Consider the following 22,392-nt stretch of genomic DNA (forward strand, 5'->3'; position numbering starts at 1 on the left):
GGACGTCTTCAGAGCAGCATCACAAAGGGGTGGATGTCGCGATTTCAGTCTTTGGAGACTAGAGCTGGTATGTCATTTAGAACAGGTGGCGGGGGATTCTTGCAGATCTTGTTGTACTCTCGAACAAGAGCACTGGATCTTCGTAAGTCAGATAGCATTATTCCAGACAACAGTGGGAGCCAGTGAACTGGAGTTGATCTGATGGTGCAAGATATGAGACGCATGCTGGTATTCAATTGTGGGTCAATATACTGTGTATACGGGCTATTAATCCACACTGGAGCACAATAGTCAGCAGCGGAGAAAGCCAGTGGTAAGGCTGAAGAGCACAGGATGTTTACAGTAGATCCAAAAGTAGTACCAGTTTGCTTCTGAATAATAGTGTTTCGGGTTTACAGTTTCTTCGACGAGTTCAAAAGATTTTGCTTGAATGATAAAGTCCGGTCCAAGGTAACACCGATATATTTTGGATACCTATTGTGATTAAGAAATCGATTGGAGAAGGTAATATTTAGTTTTAAGTTAGCACTGAGCGCGATGGTCGCTTTCTCGAAATCCAAATTATTCGTGATCGACACACAACAGCTGTGGAGGTCAGAAATCGTTTGCACAAAGTACTGAGCAGGAACATCAGCGAAAGGACAGTAAGGAGGAGGTTGTATGAAACCGATTTAAAGCCCAAGAGACCCACCACAAGACATCTGCTTATACGTAAGCATCACGCCTCTGGGATTCAATTCGCCAACACCCGTCGAAACCAGACTGTTGAGCCGTGGAGCTCAGTGCTATTTACGAATGAATCCAGATTTGATTTGAGGGCACCGGGTGGAAGGGAGAGAGTATGAAGAAGGTCCGGGGAGCTTTAGGGATGATTCGCACTATGGGTACGACCACGGTCGCGGTTCAGTCAGATATTTTTGAACTGATTTGATGGGAACTGTACACACTAGCGGTCACAGTACGTGACGGTACGAGCACAAGCAGGCAACGATCTTCCCAAAGAATATTTGACCAGAGCGTGATCGTATCGTTCCATGAGCGGACCGGCAGTGTGAATACACCACGTGCAAGCAACGCACATTCGAGCGTACAGTAGTGCCTGCGCTTTTCAGTCCCCACCCCAGCTTTTAGTCGACTGTGTGGTATCGCTTTGAAGTTTTGTACTTTTCTAGATTTTTAAAGAAGTGGCAGATCTGAATCCTCTTTATCCGCGACGATTTGATTCATATTAACATGAGTAGAAGTAAACGTTGTTCTACGTGGGGTTTTAAGAAAGGTAAGTAGTACAACATATCTCACGTATTTAATGTGTCTAGTGTATTTACAAATTACTGTATGGCAATAATGACATTTCATTACTGCATTTCAAATGGTTGTGACCAAATATTAGTACACAAATTTAAAAATATGAACTGAGACTACCTACAAATTAAGAATACATAATTTGTATACACTTGAAATTCAGTGTTTCTATGCAGTTAGAATACAAATATGAAGTTGAATTAATAGAGAATAGCACATGAATTTTTATATCCTTTTTAGATGAAGCATTGATTGAACTAGTAAGGAGCAAGCCCATGTTGTATGACATTAGTTCATCAAGTTACAGCGACAAAGTTGCAAAAAGGAATGCCTGGCAGGACATTGCAGTTCATTTGAAGCTTGAAGGTGAGTAAGCTTATCCGTCTGAAGGTGTCCGATCTCATCATATTGAGAAAACACAAGTCCATCTTGTGAATTCAGAGAGCTTTTGAACTTTTCTCTTACAGCGAACGCCTCAGATGGAGCGTTTCCCCCTTTTCTTCTCAAGTTATGTTAGGAAGCATACTCGTTCATTCCAACGATGTTCCAGCATTATTTCGAATGATATTGTGAAGAATGCATGCTGACGGAACAATACTAGTAGCATTTTTAGGATATGCTTGCAGTCTCCTTAAAAATAACCTGAACATTTACGCTAGAATTCTAAACGTACACTCAATTACTGTTCAGGCACGAGATAATCTGTAATTGAAAATTCTTTATTTCAGTATCTTGCTCTGTCTGAGATCCTGGATAAGGCCTCATCAAATATAGCTTTAGTGGAAATGCCTCATCCGCAACTATTACGTACGGTAGAACCGCGTCACTCCCAGGTAGTGTAGTCTCCTCTGGTATATTTGACGTTCTTTTCTCGAGGGCTCGCCCAAACTTTGAATTAGCAAACACACCTCCATCGCTGTTTCTGCCGTAAGATCCAATGTCCATGGCAATAAAATGGTAGTTAGCATCACAGAGACCTAAGAGAACAATAGAAAATGACCTTTTATAGTTAATAAAATATTGGGACCCACTTTTTCCTGGTGCTTCGATCACTAAGTGTTTTCCATCAAGGGCACCCAAGCAATTAGGGTACTACCACACATTCCAAAGTTCTTCGGCTATTCGCTGCAAGTCTTGCTTGTAGGTGTTTGAATAGCTTCCCGCAGTAAATGGTTATTTATTGCCTTACACACCTGTAAGGCTATTGTCTGAACAGTTAAATGCCCAAAACGATAACTGAATGCGATTGTCCTATAAGAATCCCCTGTTGCCAGAAATCTGAAACTTTCTTTGTTAATCTGCTTACCATCCAGCGTTGGTTTTTTCTTCGGAGACAGCGAGGGATCCCACCTCTACCACCTCAAGGTCAGTGTCCTGGAAACTGAGACATTGCGTCGGGGGATACAACTGGGGAGAATTACCAGTACCTCGCCCAGGTGGCCTCACCTGCTATGCTGATCAGGGGCCTTGGTAGGGGATGGGAAGATTGGAAAGGATAGGCAAGGAAGAGGGAAGGAAGCGGCCGTGGCCTTAAGTTAGGTACCATCCCGGCATTTGCCTGGAATACAAGTGGGAAACCACGGAAAACCATTTCCAGGATGGCTGAGGTGGGAATCGAACCCACCTCTACTCAGTTGACCTCCTGAGGCTGAGTGGACCCCGTTCTAGCCCTCGTACCACTTTTCAAATTTCATGCCAGAGCCGGGAATTGAACCCGGACCTCCGGGCTGGCAGCTAACCACTACACCACAGAGGCGGACGAAATATGAAACACACAATAATAATAATAAATATTATTAATATTATTATTACTATTTTACTCTTATTGTTATTATTATTATTATTAGAGTGCATTTTTTCACATTGTTACTTTTAAATTCTATTTTGTTTTAGGTGCCGAGTGCAAGGAGCGATGAGAATCCTTAAGAAGTCAACACCGAAGGTACATTAACAAGCAGAAAACAAAAAGCGGCCAGGCTGCTTCAAAAATTCTCAAGTGGAAATATGACGACCAAATATCTTTCCTTAAGGAATTTATGAAAGATAGAGAACAAGTGACATCTGTTGTAGGAGAAGATGGTTCTGGCACCGAATCAGATGAGATGGTTAAAGAGGATGGAGAGGAAACTCAGGACGACACAGTCATAATTCAACATGAACCCGATGAAGTATTAGAGGCTGAAACCCAACCAACTCAACAGGTACGAAAAGTAGGCAAACGGAAATTACCAGCAAGACCTCAGGATGCGTCAAGAGGAAGAACTTCTGAAAAATTAATGAAATATTTACTGAATACAAAGAAAGATGAAAGTGTACCTCATCCCATAGACACGTTTGTTTCTTTGATGGCCTCTACGGTAAAACCCTTCGACCCAATAGACCAACAGTTCATAAAAAGGAAAGTTTTTCATTAGTGAGTAAAGTTGTTACGGGCTCCCAAAATTACGCTATTATGCTCATCTTTCGTCTTACCTTCTGCCTACTTCGTCGCCTTGCGGCTATAAACATTTCTACTGGCATCAATGTCCTCCGTCTCCTCACCCGCCTCGTCTGCGACTGCCTGCTGTTCCTGCTGCCTGCACTGCACTTGATTACGTCACCTGATTCCAGCATGTTCTCGGCCTCGCTTCGCTACTGTATATAAACTCGCCGTATCCATCGAATTGCGAGTCAGGCATTCTCTGTTAATGTAAGCGGCGGGAGCAGGCACCTTTTTGCACGGCTGGCCCGTGGCGGTTTTTAAATTATAATTTAATTCTACGAGACTTCACTTCTTCACTGTGCAGGGTGAGCAAACTTACAATCTTGTTATTCTGATTTCTTAAAAATGTTGGCTTCTTTCGCCTTAACTTACTTTGTCTTTTCGAACTCTGGCACATGCTGGGCACTTCATGCAGTTTAGGATATACTTTTTCTAGCCTTCAGTGTTTATGATATTTTTTCAAAGACTTGTGCTTGGACGAACATCTTTCTCTGTTAATAACTTTCTGCACTTCCTGAGTGCGTGTAATTTCAAAGGAAACAGAGACAGTAGCCTGAATTTTCCCTCCTTCCATCCTTGCCATTCACGTCAATTATTTTCCCATTCCCAGTCCTTTACTTCCTTTCCTTTTTTAATTCATGTGATTCGATTTGTAAAAGTGGCCTGTACTTGTTTCAAACCAATTGGTATTTGGTTGTGATTCGTCGTACCTTTTTTCTCTTTAAATGTTCAGGATTACTGTTAGTTTCCTTCTTTAACTGCGATAATATTATTCTATTCTGAGTCGAAACTGCTTACTATTGCAGGAGTGTATTCCTCAAGTGTAAAAAATATGTTGCTTTCCTAGTTATCAGGTTATTACCCAGGTCTAATTGCGGTCTAAAGATCGCCCTTTTAAAATTCTTTGTGTAACTGTGACACTTTGAAAATTCTAGTCAAACGAAACTATTATTGTAACTTGATTTTTACTATTGTGTGAATTTACTTGTTTGTATTACGTTTTACCTTTGGTCATGTTATTAATACATCTTGTGCTTTGAACCTTGTGGTTCTGAGGTGTACTTTACTTCCCTACTCTCCCTATTCTCATGTACCTACCATGATATATACCTCCTGGGCACAGGTCCAGACAATCACTGCGCGAACTCTGCTGAAATCTTGTTGTTTATTTTGATTACAACGCTTCGTTCTATATCCTTCGTCGCTTGGTGCTCGAGCTCCCGTACTTTATATATGCTACATGGCTGGTGTTCTCTACAAGGCGTGACCTTGACCTCAGCGCTTCTGATATCTGAGCACATACTGATTTATGACTGGGCCTTTTCATTACCTATGCAGTCACATACATTTATCGTAAGATTAAAATATACGAATAATGAAATGTAAAAAGTGGAGGTGAAGTATTTAATACAGAATCAGAACGTATCCATCCATCAGCGTCCACCACAATACACTGCACCTGCATCATCACCTACTTTGCCTCAGTATTCTGTGGCGTCAATTTCATTATATCAGCCGCTAACTCCTGAACTAGAGGTTTCTCCACAGCAACAACAAGCAATTCCCCCTCAAAATAACGCTCCTCCCACTCGTAGTGTATACGGCAAAATGTGGTAATGTGTAATGAAATCTACTGAAGAAAGATATTTTGTTTAAAAACAGTGACAATTTTTTCTTGCAATATTGAGTTAGTTTGTGATAAAAATTAAATATAGACAATGTCAATAAAAATTCATTCATTTAAGATGCTAGGGGGCTTTACGTCGCACCGACACAGATAGGTCTTATGGCGACGATGGGATGGGAAAGGCCTAGGAGTTGGAAGGAAGCGGCCGTGGCCTTAATTAAGGTACAGCCCCAGCATTTTCCTGGCGTGAAAATGGGAAACCACGGAAAACCACCTTCAGGGCTGCCGATAGTGGGATTCGAACCTACTATCTCCCGGATGCAAGCTCACAGCCGCGCGCCTCTACGCGCACGGCCAACTCGCCCGGTCATTTAAGATGAATGCAAGTGTGAAATATTCTCTTACCTCAAACACACAGCCAATTTCTGCCTTGGAGTTACGGCTTCTACAAATGTTGAGTTTGTTTTCTGAAGTTCGGGAACAATTTTTGACAGGATCATAACGAAGGTACTGCAACCATCCCACCAACGCCATTGCCCCATAGAACCACATGACAGCATCATAGTCCCCACAATTTCGGGCTACCAAGATGTCATCGACAAACGGGTCTCTAAAAACTCCATATCTCAATTATTCCTAAGGTCAACATATAAATAATAATACTGGCGTTCCAGTTATTTAATTTATTTATAGAAATAAACACGAACGAGTTAAAAGAATCCTTTAAATTTAATCGGGTTTGTGCGAAACACCAAACATTCAGTCTTAGTGGACAGGCTTGAACAATAAACTTGGCAGTACCCTTCCTAACAAGGGATTGCTACCGCTCCCTATTTCTAAAATCATAAATCATACAAGGCAGAACCGCACCTAATGATGGGTAGCCGCAGATCACTTCTTGTCAAGAAACTCAAGGCGAGACAAACCGTCTCCCTGAAAAAAAATCTTGGTAAATAATAGCATATCAATTGATATCCTCTTATCATATTCCAAAGCTCCACTGGCTTGTTAATTCACTGCCCTATTACAATTCTTTAATTCAATATCAAGCCACTGTTCATCTTTTCAATTTCACATCCATGGACTTAGAATGGCCCGGTTCATATCCATCTGACTACATAGAATATCGCAGCCTATGTTTTCCTACAGTTTGAACTCAGACAATAATCAAATATGGATTTAAACGTCCATAAAGTTATTCTAATATTACAGAAAAGCAAATACCTGACATAAAAGGAAAACATTTGTCTAAAATGGGAGGGCGTTTGTTCGTTGTCCAGGCTTGTCACAAGTTGCGCATATAATTAATACAGCCATCTACATATTCTTATCTTTTAAAATTACATTAAAATAAGAGTGCCTTCCTATCTTCATGATTATTATGCCGATAGTGCATTTTGAAGACACTGTCAACATGAATTACCAAAATAGGCTTGAATATTCCATAAAATAAAATATACATATGACGGTTTGAAATCATCAATAATACAAATCTACATTTTCCCCACCTAATCTAAAGCACTATCAGACTTACTGATATTTTTCCATTAAATTACGTACATGCATTACATTAAAATTATATTTTTCAGGCCCGAAATTTTAGCTCTTATAATAGAATTTCAATTCCCATCTAGATGAATATATAAACAATATGAAGACCACTCACAAGTTCTCTTTCTCTAATTCAAGAATACATCAATTTACATTACTAACCTAATTTATGTGATCTACATATTACATAATCCTGCATTTATATTTTATATTTTCTGTACTTATCATCATGTCGTAAAATCCACGGTTCGGGCCCAGGAAAAGGCCCTTATCGTCGCTTAGCCTCTCATGGCCCTGACGTGGATCACAGGTTCGAATCCACTTCTATTCCTGCTGAGTACGTTCATAATCCAAGGGTCCTCTTCTTCACTCTAACAACTCTAATGACGTTGAAATAAAATGCGTCCCTCAAAACACTATTTTTCAAAACTGTAACACAGGTCTCTCGGTCACGTTACTTAAATACTTTCAATACTATCACTTGAACAAGGAGTTTCACACCGCGTATTTGTAAAATGTATATTATCACTCCCAAATACAGGTAAGGTCAGAACACCAGCGGACCGTGCGTCTGCCTTCAATCTTTCGCGTCAAGTGGATATTGTGACATCATGGCTGCCCCTTTTAAAACATTACCCCTACACACGCAATAGACGGCGGTCAACACCCACCTCATTTTTTAAAATTAGTGGTTCTACGTGTTGTATGACATTGGTAATTGGCTCAAATGTGTGACTCAGACTCTTAAGTACTCTTGTTATGAGTGTAACACGCATCGATTGGCGGTTTATTTAAAATTTATTATCGAAATGATGCCTTTACGGGGATCCCCCGTGAGGAGTCGGCGTACTTCGTTAGCGTGGGTACGTTATTAGTGGTTATATAATCAGATGGTAGCGTATTTTTCCACATGTTAACGTTTTATAAACAACTCGAATTTTGGCAGAGGTCTATTATGAAAACATGACATGCTGAGGTTTCCCTTACTAATTGTTATGCATATCTGGAAATCTTACCATACAAATCAAGCTTGCACGTTGGCATTGCCGTGTTTCGGCCATTTTCAGTGGGCGGAGTTATTAGTACTGATTTTCTTTCCTTGTCATTTTTCATAGCTCTCTCTGTCTGGGGATTCCTCCGGCTATGACGGACTCGTGTTTACCAAGTTAGAGGCGTTGTGCAAACAGATACAACCTAATGCAACAGTCTGTAATATGTACAAGGGAGCTTACAAAAGTTTTCATTGCCTAAAATAATTATTAAATAAATATGTACATGACCGATACGGTCACATCTGCCCTTCCGGCGGACTCAAGAAATTTGGAATGGGTTACGAATTTATTGACTTATTTCAATTTATTGAAAGAGACTCTCATTCACATATTTGTTTATGGTCTCTTCGGCAGAGTACTGTTCCCATGAGCTCTCGGTTTTCAATTCTCAACCTCTGGTTATCCCGTTCGAGTATAAAACCAAGTTGACCCAAAATTTCTCGTCGTTGTTCTAACTCTTCACAATCTTCACACCATTGGATACCCTCGTCTTCCTGGTGTTCAGTTCTTGTCATCTGGACCTCTGCTTCGTCAATATTCTCATCTTCTTCATCCTGTGGAATGTTACCATCATCTTCATCTTGATCCTCTCCTTCTTCCTCTGAGTTCTGGTCCGGATAGTCGAAATCTGTTCTAATGCTTCCTGGTGGATAGTGTAGTTTTTGAATTTGCCGTATCAAGTACAGTTTCCGTCAATTCGGGATCACAAACTGAGATGTAGGGATTCACTGTCCCCGGTACTACTTCTTTGAATATAGAGTTCGACACTTTCGTCTTTCTTCTTTCTCTTCCTGCCAGAATCTTCTAATGATGTCGATGCTCCTAGGTCATATGTCATCACTAAAAACTTTCATTTAGGATCCCTGCTCATGTCCCATTAAGTTTGCAACTCTGGACCTCCATATTCGGTTGCTTGCTGCAACACGGCTGTGTTCCATCTGTTCTGTCGATAACGTTCCCGCTGCTCCACGTATCGTCTGGGATTCAAAATTCGCCCATCTACTTTTTCTTTCCAATTCGCGGGTTGTGGCTTCGAACCTCTTCTGAGTCGAGTTCTCCTCCATGAATACCATCGTCTCGGACTAGTAAACTGCCCGTACTTATAGCAGTACCGTTTGATATGATACCGTCTTTTCCATCGGCCTGACGATCCGTTCTTCTTTCTTCTGGGCTGTGGTCTCCAATTCAAACATTTTGTGGTATTATATGTCTTCTTCTTCTTTCTTATGTCTGACTTCTTCGATGAGATATCAAACATTGATAATCAATCAATCAATCAATCAATCAATCAATCAATCAATCAATCAATCAATCAATCAATCAATCAATCAATCAATCAATCAATCAATCAATCAATCAATCAATCAATCAATCAATCAATCAATCAATCAATCAATCAATCAATCAATCAATCAATCAATCAATCAATCAATCAATCAATCAATCAATCAATCAATCAATCAATCAATCAATCAATCAATCAATCAATACTGATCTGCATTTAGGGCAGTCGCCCAGGTGGCAGATTCCCTATCTGTTGCTTTCCTAGCCTTTTCCTAAATGATTTCAAAGAAATAGGAAATTGTTGAACATCTCCCTTGGTAAGTTATTCCAATCCCTAACTCCCCTTCCTATAAATGAATATTTGCCCCAGTTTGTCCTCTTGAATTCCAACTTTATCTTCATATTGTGATCTTTCCTACTTTTATAAACGCCACTCTAACTTATTCGTCTACTAATGTCATTCCACGCCATCTCTCCGCTGACAGCTCGGAACATACCACTTAGTCGAGCAGCTCTTCTTCTTTCTCTCAGTTCTTCCCAACCCAAACTTAGCAACATTTTTGTAACGCTACTCTTTTGTCGGAAATCACCCAGAACAAATCGAGCTGCTTTTCTTTGGATTTTTTCCAGTTCTTGAATCAGGTAATCCTGGTGAGGGTCCCATACACTGGAACCATACTCTAGTTGGGGTCTTACCAGAGACTTATATGCACTCTCCTTTACATCCTTACTACAACCCCTAAACACCCTCATAACCATGTGCAGAGATCTGTACCCTTTATTTACAATCCCATTTATGTGATTACCCCAATGAAGATCTTTCCTTATATTAACACCCAGATACTTACAATGATCCCCAAAAGGAACTTTCAACCCATCAACGCAGTAATTAAAACTTAGAGGACTTTTCCTATTTGTAAAACTCACAACCTGACTTTTAACCCCGTTTATCAACATACCATTGCCTGCTGTCCATCTCACAACATTTTCGAGGTCACGTTGCAGTTGCTCACAATCTTGTAACTTATTTATCACTCTATAGAGAATAACATCATCCGCAAAAAGCCTTACCTCCGATTCCACTCCTTTACTCATATCGTTTATATATATAAGAAAACATAAAGGTCCGATAATACTGCCTTGAGGAATTCCCCTCTTAATTATTACAGGGTCAGATAAAGCTTCACCTACTCTAATTCTCTGAGATCTATTTTCTAGAAATATAGCAACCCATTCAGTCAGTCTTTTGTCTAGTCCAATTGCTCTCACTTTTGCCAGAGGTCTCCTATGATCCACCCTATCAAATGCTTTAGACAGGTCAATCGCGATACAGTCCATTTGACCTCCAGAATCCAAAATATCTGCTATATCTTGCTGGAATCCTACAAGTTGAGCTTCAGTGGAATAACCTTCCCTAAAACCGAATTGCCTTCTATCGAGCCAGTTATTAATTTCACAAACATGTCTAATATAATCAGAAAGAATGCCTTCCCAAAGCTTACATACAATGCATGTCAAACTTACTGGCCTGTAATTTTCAGCTTTATGTCTATCACCCTTTCCTTTATACACAGGGGCTACTATAGCAACTCTCCATTCATCTGGTATAGCTCCTCCGACCAAACAATAATCAAATAAGTACTTCAGATATGGTACTTTATCCGAACCCATTGTCTTTAGTATATCCTCAGAAATCTGATCAATTCCAGCCGCTTTTCTAGTTTTCAACTTTTGTATCTTATTGTAAATGTCATTGTTATCATATGTAAATTTTATTACTTCTTTGGCCTTAGTCTCCTCCCCTATCTCGACATTATCCTTGTAACCAACAATCTTTACATACTGCTGACTGAATACTTCTGCCTTTTGAAGATCCTCACATACACACTCCCCTTGTTCATTAATTATTCCTGGAATGTCCTTCTTGGAACCTGTTTCTGCCTTAAAATACCTATACATACTCTTTCATTTTTCACTAAAATTCGTATGACTGCCAATTTTGCTTGCCATCATGTTATCCTTAGCTTCCTTCTTTGCTAGATTCAATTTTCTAGTAAGTTCCTTCAATTTCTCCTTACTTCCACAGCCATTTCTAACTCTATTTCTGCTTCGCGTCCTTCTTAGAATCAACATTCATTTCCATGTTTACGTATTCGTGACTGGTCTTCATCTTTTTTCTGGTGGTCCCCGGTTTGATTCTTAGGATGGTCTATACTGCGTATTCTCTGATACCTCTTGTAATTCCAATTTCTCAGTCTTTTCTTTCAACTCATGCATAAGGTCGTCATGTATATCTACTTTTATCTTCGCCTCTTGCATCTTGTGCGACCAGTCCTCGATCCTATCTGACGTCCTATCTGCATTCTTCCGTACTTCCTCTTGGATCGCGACTATTCTATCGAGTGCCTGCTTTCTAAACTCAGATATTCGCTTATCCACGTTGGTAATTATTTCCTGTTTCAACGCGCTGGTTTGGTTCCGAATTTCATGCATATCGCTCTGAGTCTGATTGACTTCCTTCTTAATATCTTCTATTATCCTATCTGTGGTTTCCTGGTGAACTGTCACCGTTTGGATATGAACATCGATTTGTTCCGTCATACTTAATGCCTGAGCCTCAACACGTTCGATGCACTCAATTACCGTGCATAGCGAGTTTTCGAGCCGTTCCTGTAATTCGTCAGTGTTATCCAGTCGTTTTTCAAACAGAGCTGTGTTCCTTTGAATTGCGTCTGGTACACCGTTATCTGTCCTACCAGTTCGTAATAACGTTCCATTGTTTCCTCCAACCGTACGTTAAAGTTTCCCATCTGTTTATTAATCTCATCCCTCCCTTCCTTACACTCCTTCTGTATTCTCTCCATATGTTCGTTAACCAGATCTATTTTCTGATCAATTCTTCTCTGAATGTGTTCCTGAATGTTTTCACTCTCTTTCTTCAGTTCGTTTCTAATGTTTTCACCACTCTGATCTATCTTCTGATCAATCACTTTAATGTCCTCACTAATGTTACCTATCATCTGATCAATCTCATTTTTAACGTCCTCTGTCATGTCCTCAACTTTTTCATTACTCTGACCTATCATGTTTTTAACGTCCTCTTTCATGTCCTCTATTAGAGCTCTCATGGCTTCCATATCTTAACTCGAACCTCGGATTAGGAACAATCAACTTGAAAATGAAATCAATTCAGGGTTACCTTAATCAAAATTTTTAAAATTGTCACAACAATCGGACTTGAATTAATTATATAGTCTGAATACAGTTATCTCGAAATTGCCTAACAGTGTATTTTACAAGGGTACCTTTCATCACAAAATATTCAAATAGGTAACCTAATTGTCATACTAATTTTTGAATAAAATCGTAAAACAAAAATATCGCGAATTAAATACCAACACAAGTGGTATATGCCAATAAATTAGGCCATCCTTCAAGCATTGAGGCAGATACACCTAATACAATGGGTAATATCGTCCCAAAACTTTCCACATGAATCCTAACTTACTGCCATTTCACAACAAACTCTAAAGGCTGAGGTCACCTTACCTACCGCGAAAGACTAACACAAATTTAATAAATGATTCACTATAAGTAATGAGGCCTGATTCAACCAGCACCTCCTGACTAGTACCCATGAATACGACTTCCTGAAGGGTATCGATATTCATTTTTCCTCAGATTTGGAAAAACCATTTCATTGTTTCCCAGGATTTAATTAAATCCTTACTTAATTTTGGGTACGTCAATTACTATGAATGACTGTCATGGTTATCGTCACCTTGATTATAACCAAGAATATGTTTTCTTTTTGCCTCAAATATAACATTAATTTTAATCTGCCATTCACTTCACATACTGGTCCAATTATCAGCATCCTATAACATGAACAACCATAGTGTTCCTTCAAATAATTGGCCAGTCCTATAATTTCAAAATATGGCATTACCATGCCTTGCGCCCATTTTCGAAAATTCAGGATTTGAAATTATCTATCGAAAAGGCCGAAAATTCCGAAAATGCCAAAAATTCCGAAAATGATAAAATGCTGAAAATATCTAACATTGCAAATGCCCAAAAATGTCGAAAATGCCAAAAACGTTGGGCGGCAAGTGCAACCCACGTCATTGCCCCATCGATCCACATGACAGCATCATAGTCCCCATAATTTCGGGCTACCGCCATATAGCACCATTCGCCAAGGCGTTCGATGCTATGAGACCTTTTTAGTTTAGAGTCAAATGCCACGTCATCTAGGAAAACGAAGAAAAATAAACTTCAAAATGATGGGTGAGCAAAAGCTATTTCGACCGTGCAAGGATCAACTGCACTCCTCCGTTCGAAAGAATCTAACCAACGGCCTCCCAGGGCCATGGTGCGTTCGCGACAAAAGATCATAATATAACACTAAACTAACTTAAAGGCATAAATGAACGGAGGGAAATTTAGGATGAAATGTTAATCCGTCAAAATGACAAGCAAAGCAAAGTTTCAAAACCTATTTATTGTTCCTTGAAAAAAAAAACACACGATTAATTGAAATTAAACCTGAATAATTCTACTATAATGAAAATAAAATATACAATATCCGATGGACTAAATACAAATTTGGAGATGTCACTCCTTTCATTACGAAATTTTCATAATTCATATTTGTTAATATTTATCGATTAAATGTCGAAGATGTTTGTTCCATTCCGTTTTTGACATGTCAGTAAGTATTACATTAAATAATCGGTACAAAATCCCTTTTAAGAACAGAAATATCCTTATAAATGCGACGGTTCTCATTACAAGCCTTCTTCACTATTAGAAGAAATAATTATCTATGTGAAAAATTGGAGACAACTTGGAGTGGTCGCATAACTAAATAATTATACTTATACTACTAAATAAGTAAACAAAAGAATAAGCCAACACTAGTGGATAAAATCATAATCATCACAATCAAATTTGACTGATGTCGGGTCAGAAATCGAACCCACATCATATGGAATCCGATGACAAATAACGAGATAGAACCCGGTTTTTGGAATCCAAACAAAAAAATTAAACACAACTCAAGAAGCATATTCAAAAATTATGTACACACATTTTAAAACAAACTATAAACAAACATACGCATGCAACTGGCTGTATAACGTAAAAGAAATATTGTGTGACAAAGAAAATCCATGGTCTGCCTTGGAGTTCGAACCGATGATCACCAAGATGTCATCGACAAACGGGTCTCTAAAAACTCCATATCTCAATTATTCGTAAGGTCAACAAATCAATAATAATACTGGCGTTCCAGTTATTTAATTTATTTATAGAAATAAACATGAACGAGTTAAAAGAATCCTTTAAATGTAATCGGGTTTATGCGAAACCGCAAATATTCAGTCTTAGTGGACAGACTTGAACAATAAACTTGGCAGTTTCATTCCTAACAAGGGATTGCTACCGCTCCCTATTTCTAAAATCATAAATCATACAACGCAGAACCGCACCTAATAATGGGTAGCCGCAGATCACTTCTTGTCAAGAAACTCAAGGCGAGACAAACCGTCTCCTTGAAAAAACATCTTGGTAAATAATAGCATTTCAACTTATATCCTTTTATCAAACTCCAAAGCTCCACTGGCTTATTAATTCACTGCCCTATTACAATTCTTTAATTCAATATCAAGCCACTATTCATCTTTTCAATTTCACATCCATGGACTTAGAATGGCCCGGTTCATATCCATCTGACTACATAGAATACCTCAGCCTATATTTTCCTACAGTTTGAACTCAGACAAAAATCAAATATGGATTTAAACGTATCCATAATGTTATTCTCATATTACAGAAAAGCAAATACTTGACATAAAAGTAAACATTTATCTAAAATGGGAGGGCGTTTGTTCGTTGTCCAGGCTTGTCACAAGTTGCGCATATAATTAATATAGCCATCTACATATTCTTATCTTTTAAAATTACATTAAAATAAGAGTGCCTTCCTATCTTCATGATTATTATGCCGATAGTGCATTTTGAAGACACTGTCAACATGAATTACCAAAATAGGCTTGAATATTTCATAAAACAAAATATATAGACGACGGTTTGAAATCATCAATAATACAAATCTAAATTTTCCCCACCTAATCTAAAGCACTATCAGACTTACTGATATTTTTCCATTAAATCACGTACATGCATTACATTAAAATTATATTTTTCAGGCCCGAAATTTTGGCCCATATAATAGAAATTTCAATTCCCATCTAGATGAATATATAAACAATATGAAGACCACTCACAAGTTCTCTTTCTCTAGTTTCAAGGAAATTCAGGAATACATGCAATTTACATTACTAACCTAATTTATGTGATTTACATATTACATAACCGTGCATTTATTTAGATAAAAATCTATATTTTCTGTACTTATCATCATGTCGTGAAATCCATGGTTCGGGCCAAGGAAAAGGCCCTTATCGTCGCTTAGTCTCTCATAGCGCTGACGTGGATCACAGGTTCGAATCCACTTCTATTCCTGCTGAGCACGTTCATAATCCCAGGGTCCTCTTCTTCACTGTAACAACTCTAATGACGTTGAAATAAGTTGCGTCACTCAAAACACAATTTTTCAAACGAGTTACACGGTTCTCGCGGTCACGTTACTTAAATACTTTCAATACTATCACTTGGACAAGGTGTTTTACACCGCGTATTTGCAAAATGTATATTATGACTCCCAAATACAGGTAAGATCAGAACACCAGTGGACCGTGGGTCTGCCTTCAATCTTTCGCGTCAAGTGGATATTGTGTCATCATGGCTGCCCCTTTTATAACATTACCCCTACACACACAATAGACGGCGGTCAGTGCCCACCACATTTTTTGAATTAGTGGTTCTACGTGTTGTATGACATTGGTAATTGGCTCAAATGTGTGACTCAGACTCTTAAGTACTCTTGTTATGAGCGTAACACGCATCGATCGGCGGTTTATTTAAAATTTATTATCGAAATGATGCCTTTACGGGGATCCCCCATGAGGAGTCTGCGTACTTAGTTAGCATGGGTTCGCTACTAGTGGTTATATAATCAGATAGTAGCGTATTTTTCCACATGGTAACATTTTATAAACAACTCGAATTTTGGCAGAGGTCTATTATGAAAACATATGACATGCCGAGGTTTCCCTTACTAATTGTAATGCATATCTCGAAATATTACCATACAAATCAATCTTGCACGTTGGCATTGCCGTGTTTCGGCCATTCTTAGTGGGCGGAGTTTTTAGTACTGATTTTCTTTCCTTGTCATTTTTCATAGCTCTCTCTCTCTCTATCTGGGGATTCCTCCAGCTATGACGGACTCGTGTTTACCCAGTTAGAGGCGTTGTGCAAACAAATGCAACCTAATGCGATATTTTGTAATATGTACAAGGGAACTTAACAAAAGTTTTCACTGCCTAAAATAATTATTAAATAAATATGTACATGACCGATACGGTCACAGTACCAATACTCATTATAAAGTACTGTAAAAATGTACTTTCATCGTCCATAAATGAGGAAAGAGAGTATAATATTCCCCTTCATTTTTCCTATTAATTAAACTTGGATGTATCCAACATGTCTTCCTTTTACATTTTTTGTTCACATTTCTTTTCTTCTTCTTCATCATCCAGCGCAATCTCAATAATTGCCAACACTCTCGTAGAGAACTTGCTTGATATTGTACAGCAACAACGGCCTGATCTCAACTGACTGGTCAAGACCGGAGCTTGCACTTACGCTGCTCGTCCTAATGAGAATACCTACCGTCTGTGATCGGACTGTGACCGTGACGTGAGCAGACCGTGATCGTACCTATAGTGTGAGTCATCCCTTATTCCCCCTGTAGTACCTCTGCAAGGTCACCGTTCACTGGAGGCTCTGTGATGTTCTGGTCTGGGATAACCACTGATGCGCGCGTTCTTCGAGAATGGAATTCTGACAGACCACCGATACATTTACGTATTTTAGTGGATCATTTGGTGCCTTTTGTATCTGTAATGGGCGATAATTTTATCCTGATGAATGACAATACTAGCTCATACGTGATTTCCTGAATGAAATCGGAATAGAGCGCATGGTGTAGCCTGCTCTTGGTACGACATAAATCCGTTAAAGCATGTCTGGGATATGCTTGGGAGAAGTGCTAGGAGTCGTTCACCCGACACACTGGCTCAACATCGAGCTGCGTTCCAGGCAGAATGGGAATGGGAGCTCATACCACAAAAGAACATTCGAGATTGCCTCCCGAGCATACCTGATCGAATCACAACTGTAACTGAGGATAGAGGTGGTAATACCCGTTACTGACGCAATGGAAATGTGTTGAAAATATGTCGATAAGTGTACTGCATACGAAACGGGGCTGATCTCCAGGTTTTGAATTTCTGAATTCGTGGTGGTGGACTGTTGTGACTGTCACGATCAATGTTTCTCAGTTATTGAGCTGAAACTTTTGAGATGGGCTAATTTTAAATACACTGCCATGTTGTTGTCACAATATTAGATTTTTAACAGGTTTTGAACGTAGATTAAATTTTATCTGAAATACATCATGTTTCGCTTTTTTGCTGGTCAGTGTATTTTGTTCTAAAACGTGTGTTTATGTTGAAGAGATGACTGAACAACACTGTATTCGTAAGACTGTTTCTGAATTATTTGAAAATAACTTATGTTTCAGCTAACTATCATAATGGGATTCGCAAGCATTTGGATGACGGTACTCCTGGTGTCATTTTTATCAACTGGCAACTATAGAGAGCTCTACACTGGTCTTGCAGACATGGAAGAACTCTTGGAAACTGAAGCAGTGCTCATGCGCAGCTTGGAAGGCTACGTAGCAGCACAAGAAGAAAAACTCAGGTTACTCAGAAGGTAGGGGTTGTTTTTATTTAATATATAATTATGTGTATATCTATATATATAAAATAACTTGGTCCTGACTGACTGACTGACTGACTGACTGACTGACTGACTGACTGACTGACTGACTGACTGACTGACTGACTGATTCATCATCGCCGAGCCAAAACTACTGGACATAAAGAAATGAAATTTTGGGCATAGATTCATATTAAGATGTAGGTGCTCGCTAAGAGATGATTTTTGGATATTCTTTCGCTAAGGGGATGAAAAGGAGGGTTGAAATTTTAAAATGTGTGCATCTATATCTCAAAACTTTAAAAGTTTACAGATGTAAAAATTGGTATTTAGAATCTCCTTTAAAAATAAGGAAACACGTATTTTTTTTGTTATCCGAAAATCCCAATAATAGGGGTGAAAAACGGTGAAAAATGGGTTGAATGCCTTTAATCAGGATACCGGTACTTATATCTCAGAAACTGAAGATATTACAGACCTGAAAATAGGTACATTTGACCTCTTTTAAAAATTATGAAACACGTAAGTTAAATTTTTGTTTTTGGAAAATCCAGTTAATTGGAGGGTGAAAAGGGGGGCGAATTTTTAAAATGACTGCATCTATATCTCAAAACTTTTAAAGTTTACAGATGTAAAAATTGGAACTTAAAATCTTCATTAAAAATAAAGAAACACGTATTCTTTTGTTTACGGAAAATCCCAAAAGGAGGGGTGAAAAGGGGGTGAAAATTGGGTTGAATGCCTTTAAGGAGGATACTTATATCTCAGAAACTGAAGATATTACAGACCTGAAAATTGGTACTTTTGAGCTCTTTTAAAAATAAAGAAACACGTATTTTTTGTTTTTGGAAAATCCATGAGTGCGTCTATATCTCAAAAACTTTTTAAGTTTATAGACGTAAAAATTGGAATTTAGAATCTCCTTTAAATATAAAGAAACACGTATTTTTTGTTTTCGAAAAATTCCAATAGGAAGGGTGGAATAGGGTAAAAAATGTATCGAGTGCCTTTAATGAGGCTACTTATGTTTCAGAACCTGCAGATATTACAGACCTGAAAATTGGTGTTTGGGATCTCCTTTAAATATGAAGAAACACATATTTTTTGTTTTTCGAAAATCCAATTAATGGGGGGGAGTGAAAAGTGGGTGAATTTTTAAAATGAGTGTATCTATATCTCAAAACTTTTAAAGTTTATAGATGTAAAAATTGGTATTTAGAATCTCATTTAAAAATAAAGAAACACGTATTTTTTGTTTTCGGAAAATCCCAATGGGAAGGGTGGAAAAGGGTGAAAAATGGGTTGAATGCCTTTAATGAGGCTACTTATATTTCTGAACCCGAAGATATTACAGACCTAAAAATTGGGATTTGTGATCTACTTTAAAGATAAAGAAAATTGGAAAATCCAAATAATGGGCGGTGAAAAGGGCGGTGAATTTTTAAAATGAGTGTGTTTACATCTTAAAACTTTAAAAGTTTACAGATGTAAAAATTGGTATTTAGAATCTCCCTTAAAAATAAAGGAACACGTATTTTTTTCTTTTCTGTAAATCCCAATGGGAGGGGTGTAAACGGGTTGAATGCCTTTAATGAGGATACACATATCTCAGAAACTGAAAATATTACAGAACTGAAAATTTGTATATGGGATCTCCTTTAAAAATAAAGAAACACGTATTTTTTTTTTTTTGGAAAATCCAATTAATGTCGGTTAAACAGGAGTGACATATGGGGGTGAATTTTTCGAAAGATTGTATCTACAGAATATGTGAGAAACCAGACGTAAAAAGTGGGTATTTGGAATTTCCTCTAAATGTAAAGAAACATAGGTGATAAACTCCCCTTAAGGGGAATAAAAAGGGGTGAAATTTTAAAATGAGAATTTCTACAGTATATATCAAAAAACTTAACATGTTACAGAAGTGAAAAATTGTGTTTTTATCTCTATTAAAAATAAAGAAACGTGTATTTTCAATTTTCGGAAATAATACTTGGGTGGAGGGGGATAAAAGTGACTGAAAATGGTTTTGATTTCTTTTAATTAGGCTACTGATATCTCAAAATGAAGACTTTACAGACGTGAAATTTGATATTTGGAATCTGCTTTAAAAGTATGGAAACACGTATTTTCAGAAAATCCAATGAATGGGTGGGGGGGGGGGGGCTGAAAGAATTGATAAATTCATTGACTTAATTGTATAAGAATACATACATCTAATAAAAAAAGTTGTTACAGACGTGAAAATTGGTATTTGGATTTCCTTTAAAAACAAAGAAAAACGCGTTTTCTGGGGTGGGGGGGGGGGGGAGGAAACCATCTTGCGAGGCGGGAGTGAAAAGGAGTTGAATTCCTTTCACGAGGACACATCAGTCAAAAACTGAAGAAGTTAGAGTCGTGATAATTGGTATTTAGATGATCCTTTACTAATAAAGAAACAAGTATTTTTTGCCGGATAATTCACTTAGGGTGGGGAGTTTGAAAGGAAGTGAAAAAAGTGAAATATTTTTATGGGGATTCTTATATCTCAAAACTGAAGGTAATAGACATGATCATTGGTGTTCGGAACCTCCTTTAAACATAAAGAAACACGCCTTCTTTTAATTTTTTGGGGGGTGGGGGTAAATAAACTTAACGGCGGTGGGGTGTGAAAGGAGGTGAGACCAATTGATTTTACTGTTCATAATGTACTTATCAGGAGCCTCCGTTGCTCAGGCGGCAGGGCGCCGCCCTCTCCCAGCTGGGTTCCGTGGTTCAAATCCCTTTCACTCCATGTGACATTCGTGCTGGACAAAACGGAGGCGGGACAGGTTTCTCTCCGGATACTCCGGTTTTCCCTGTCATCATTCATTCCAGCAATACTGTCCAATATTTCATTTCATTTGTCATTCATCGATCATTGCCCCCAGAGGAGTGCTTCGGCAGCCGGCACAATTCATATTGTCGCCGCTAGATGGGGCTTTATTCATTCCATTCCTGACCCTATCGAATGACTGGAAACAGGCTGTAGATTTTCGATGTACTTATTCTGATCATAAACCGATCATTTTTAATATTTCCTGGGTTCGATTTCAACAGCCATTATTTCTTCGGAGAACGTTCTTAGATTACAGTAGACTCTCCTGGCATATAAATAAAAATTTGAACACATTTGAAATAAACGATAGGAATGCGATTGACCGTCAAATTGTTCACCTCTATAATAAGGTCAATAATGAACGGAAGTATATCATTCTTGCATCTTGCTCTGGGGTCCAGAACATCTAATAATAATAATAATAATAATAATAATAATAATAATAATAATAATAATAATAATAATAATAATAATAATAATAATAATCTGGACCGTCGTCAAATTGTGCGGACCGCGCTGGAAGCGGGTCCTGGCCTGGTAATGACTATGAATAGAGTCCGGCCGCGGGTTCAGTACCGCCAAGGCACCCAAGACGACACCACGCCGTATCTCCTTCAGGATTTGATCCACACTAAAAATGCTTATGGAAAGGATGGCAAAGATTTAGGGACCCAACTGACCGCGTAGAATACCTGGACATAGCCTGGGAAGTACGAAATCGATTGCTGGAAAGAAAGATTGAAAAATTTGAGGAACTTTGCCGTAATCTCTTAGTAAACGAGTCAGATCGCGAATTTTGGCGGATTCTCTTAGAAAACGAGTCAGATCGCGAATTTCGGAGGATTATATATAAAACGTTAAGCATTCAATTACATGTTTGTCCAACCCTTGTCCCGTTTCCCTACGGGGTCGGGTATGAGGTGAGATGAATTTGTCGTGGCGGTTTTTTATGACCGGATGCCCTTCCTGACGTCAACCTCATCAGAGGAGTTAATGAGAGATGAAATGAATGACGTGATATATGATAGTAGGGAGAGGGTGAAACCCGGTGCCGGCACATAGCCTACTCCTGTCGAATAGCACCAAGGGGTCTGCTCAAGGCTTAACGTCGCCATCCGACGGACGAATCACCATCAACAGCGTCATATGCCCTCACTCCATATGAGCACTGCGGAGAGGTTTGGAATTTAATCCAGGCTTTTGGCGCGCAATCTAGTGATTAGAAACTGTATACCACCACCTCCCCTACCCTGCCGGCCAACATTCTGATGGTGAAATTTTTTTCGACCAACGGGACTTGAACCGGCTAACCTCGGTGTTA

The 22,392-nt window shown here is 38.6% G+C and overlaps 1 protein-coding gene across 1 annotated transcript in view; it reads left to right on the forward strand.

Annotated features, from left to right (window-relative positions):
• The window catches only part of LOC136859314 (prolyl 4-hydroxylase subunit alpha-1-like), a 618,020-nt gene that overhangs the window by 141,106 nt on the left and 454,522 nt on the right, over positions 1 to 22,392 (forward strand). Inside the window, exons 4-6 of the mRNA XM_068225775.1 lie at positions 1,543 to 1,668; positions 3,373 to 3,503; positions 18,015 to 18,208. Coding sequence (XP_068081876.1) covers positions 1,543 to 1,668; positions 3,373 to 3,503; positions 18,015 to 18,208 — 451 coding nt within the window. The remainder of the gene's footprint in view (positions 1 to 1,542; positions 1,669 to 3,372; positions 3,504 to 18,014; positions 18,209 to 22,392) is intronic.

This window comes from Anabrus simplex, chromosome 1, assembly GCF_040414725.1.
Source record: "Anabrus simplex isolate iqAnaSimp1 chromosome 1, ASM4041472v1, whole genome shotgun sequence".
In the NCBI taxonomy this organism is placed as follows: domain Eukaryota; kingdom Metazoa; phylum Arthropoda; class Insecta; order Orthoptera; family Tettigoniidae; genus Anabrus; species Anabrus simplex.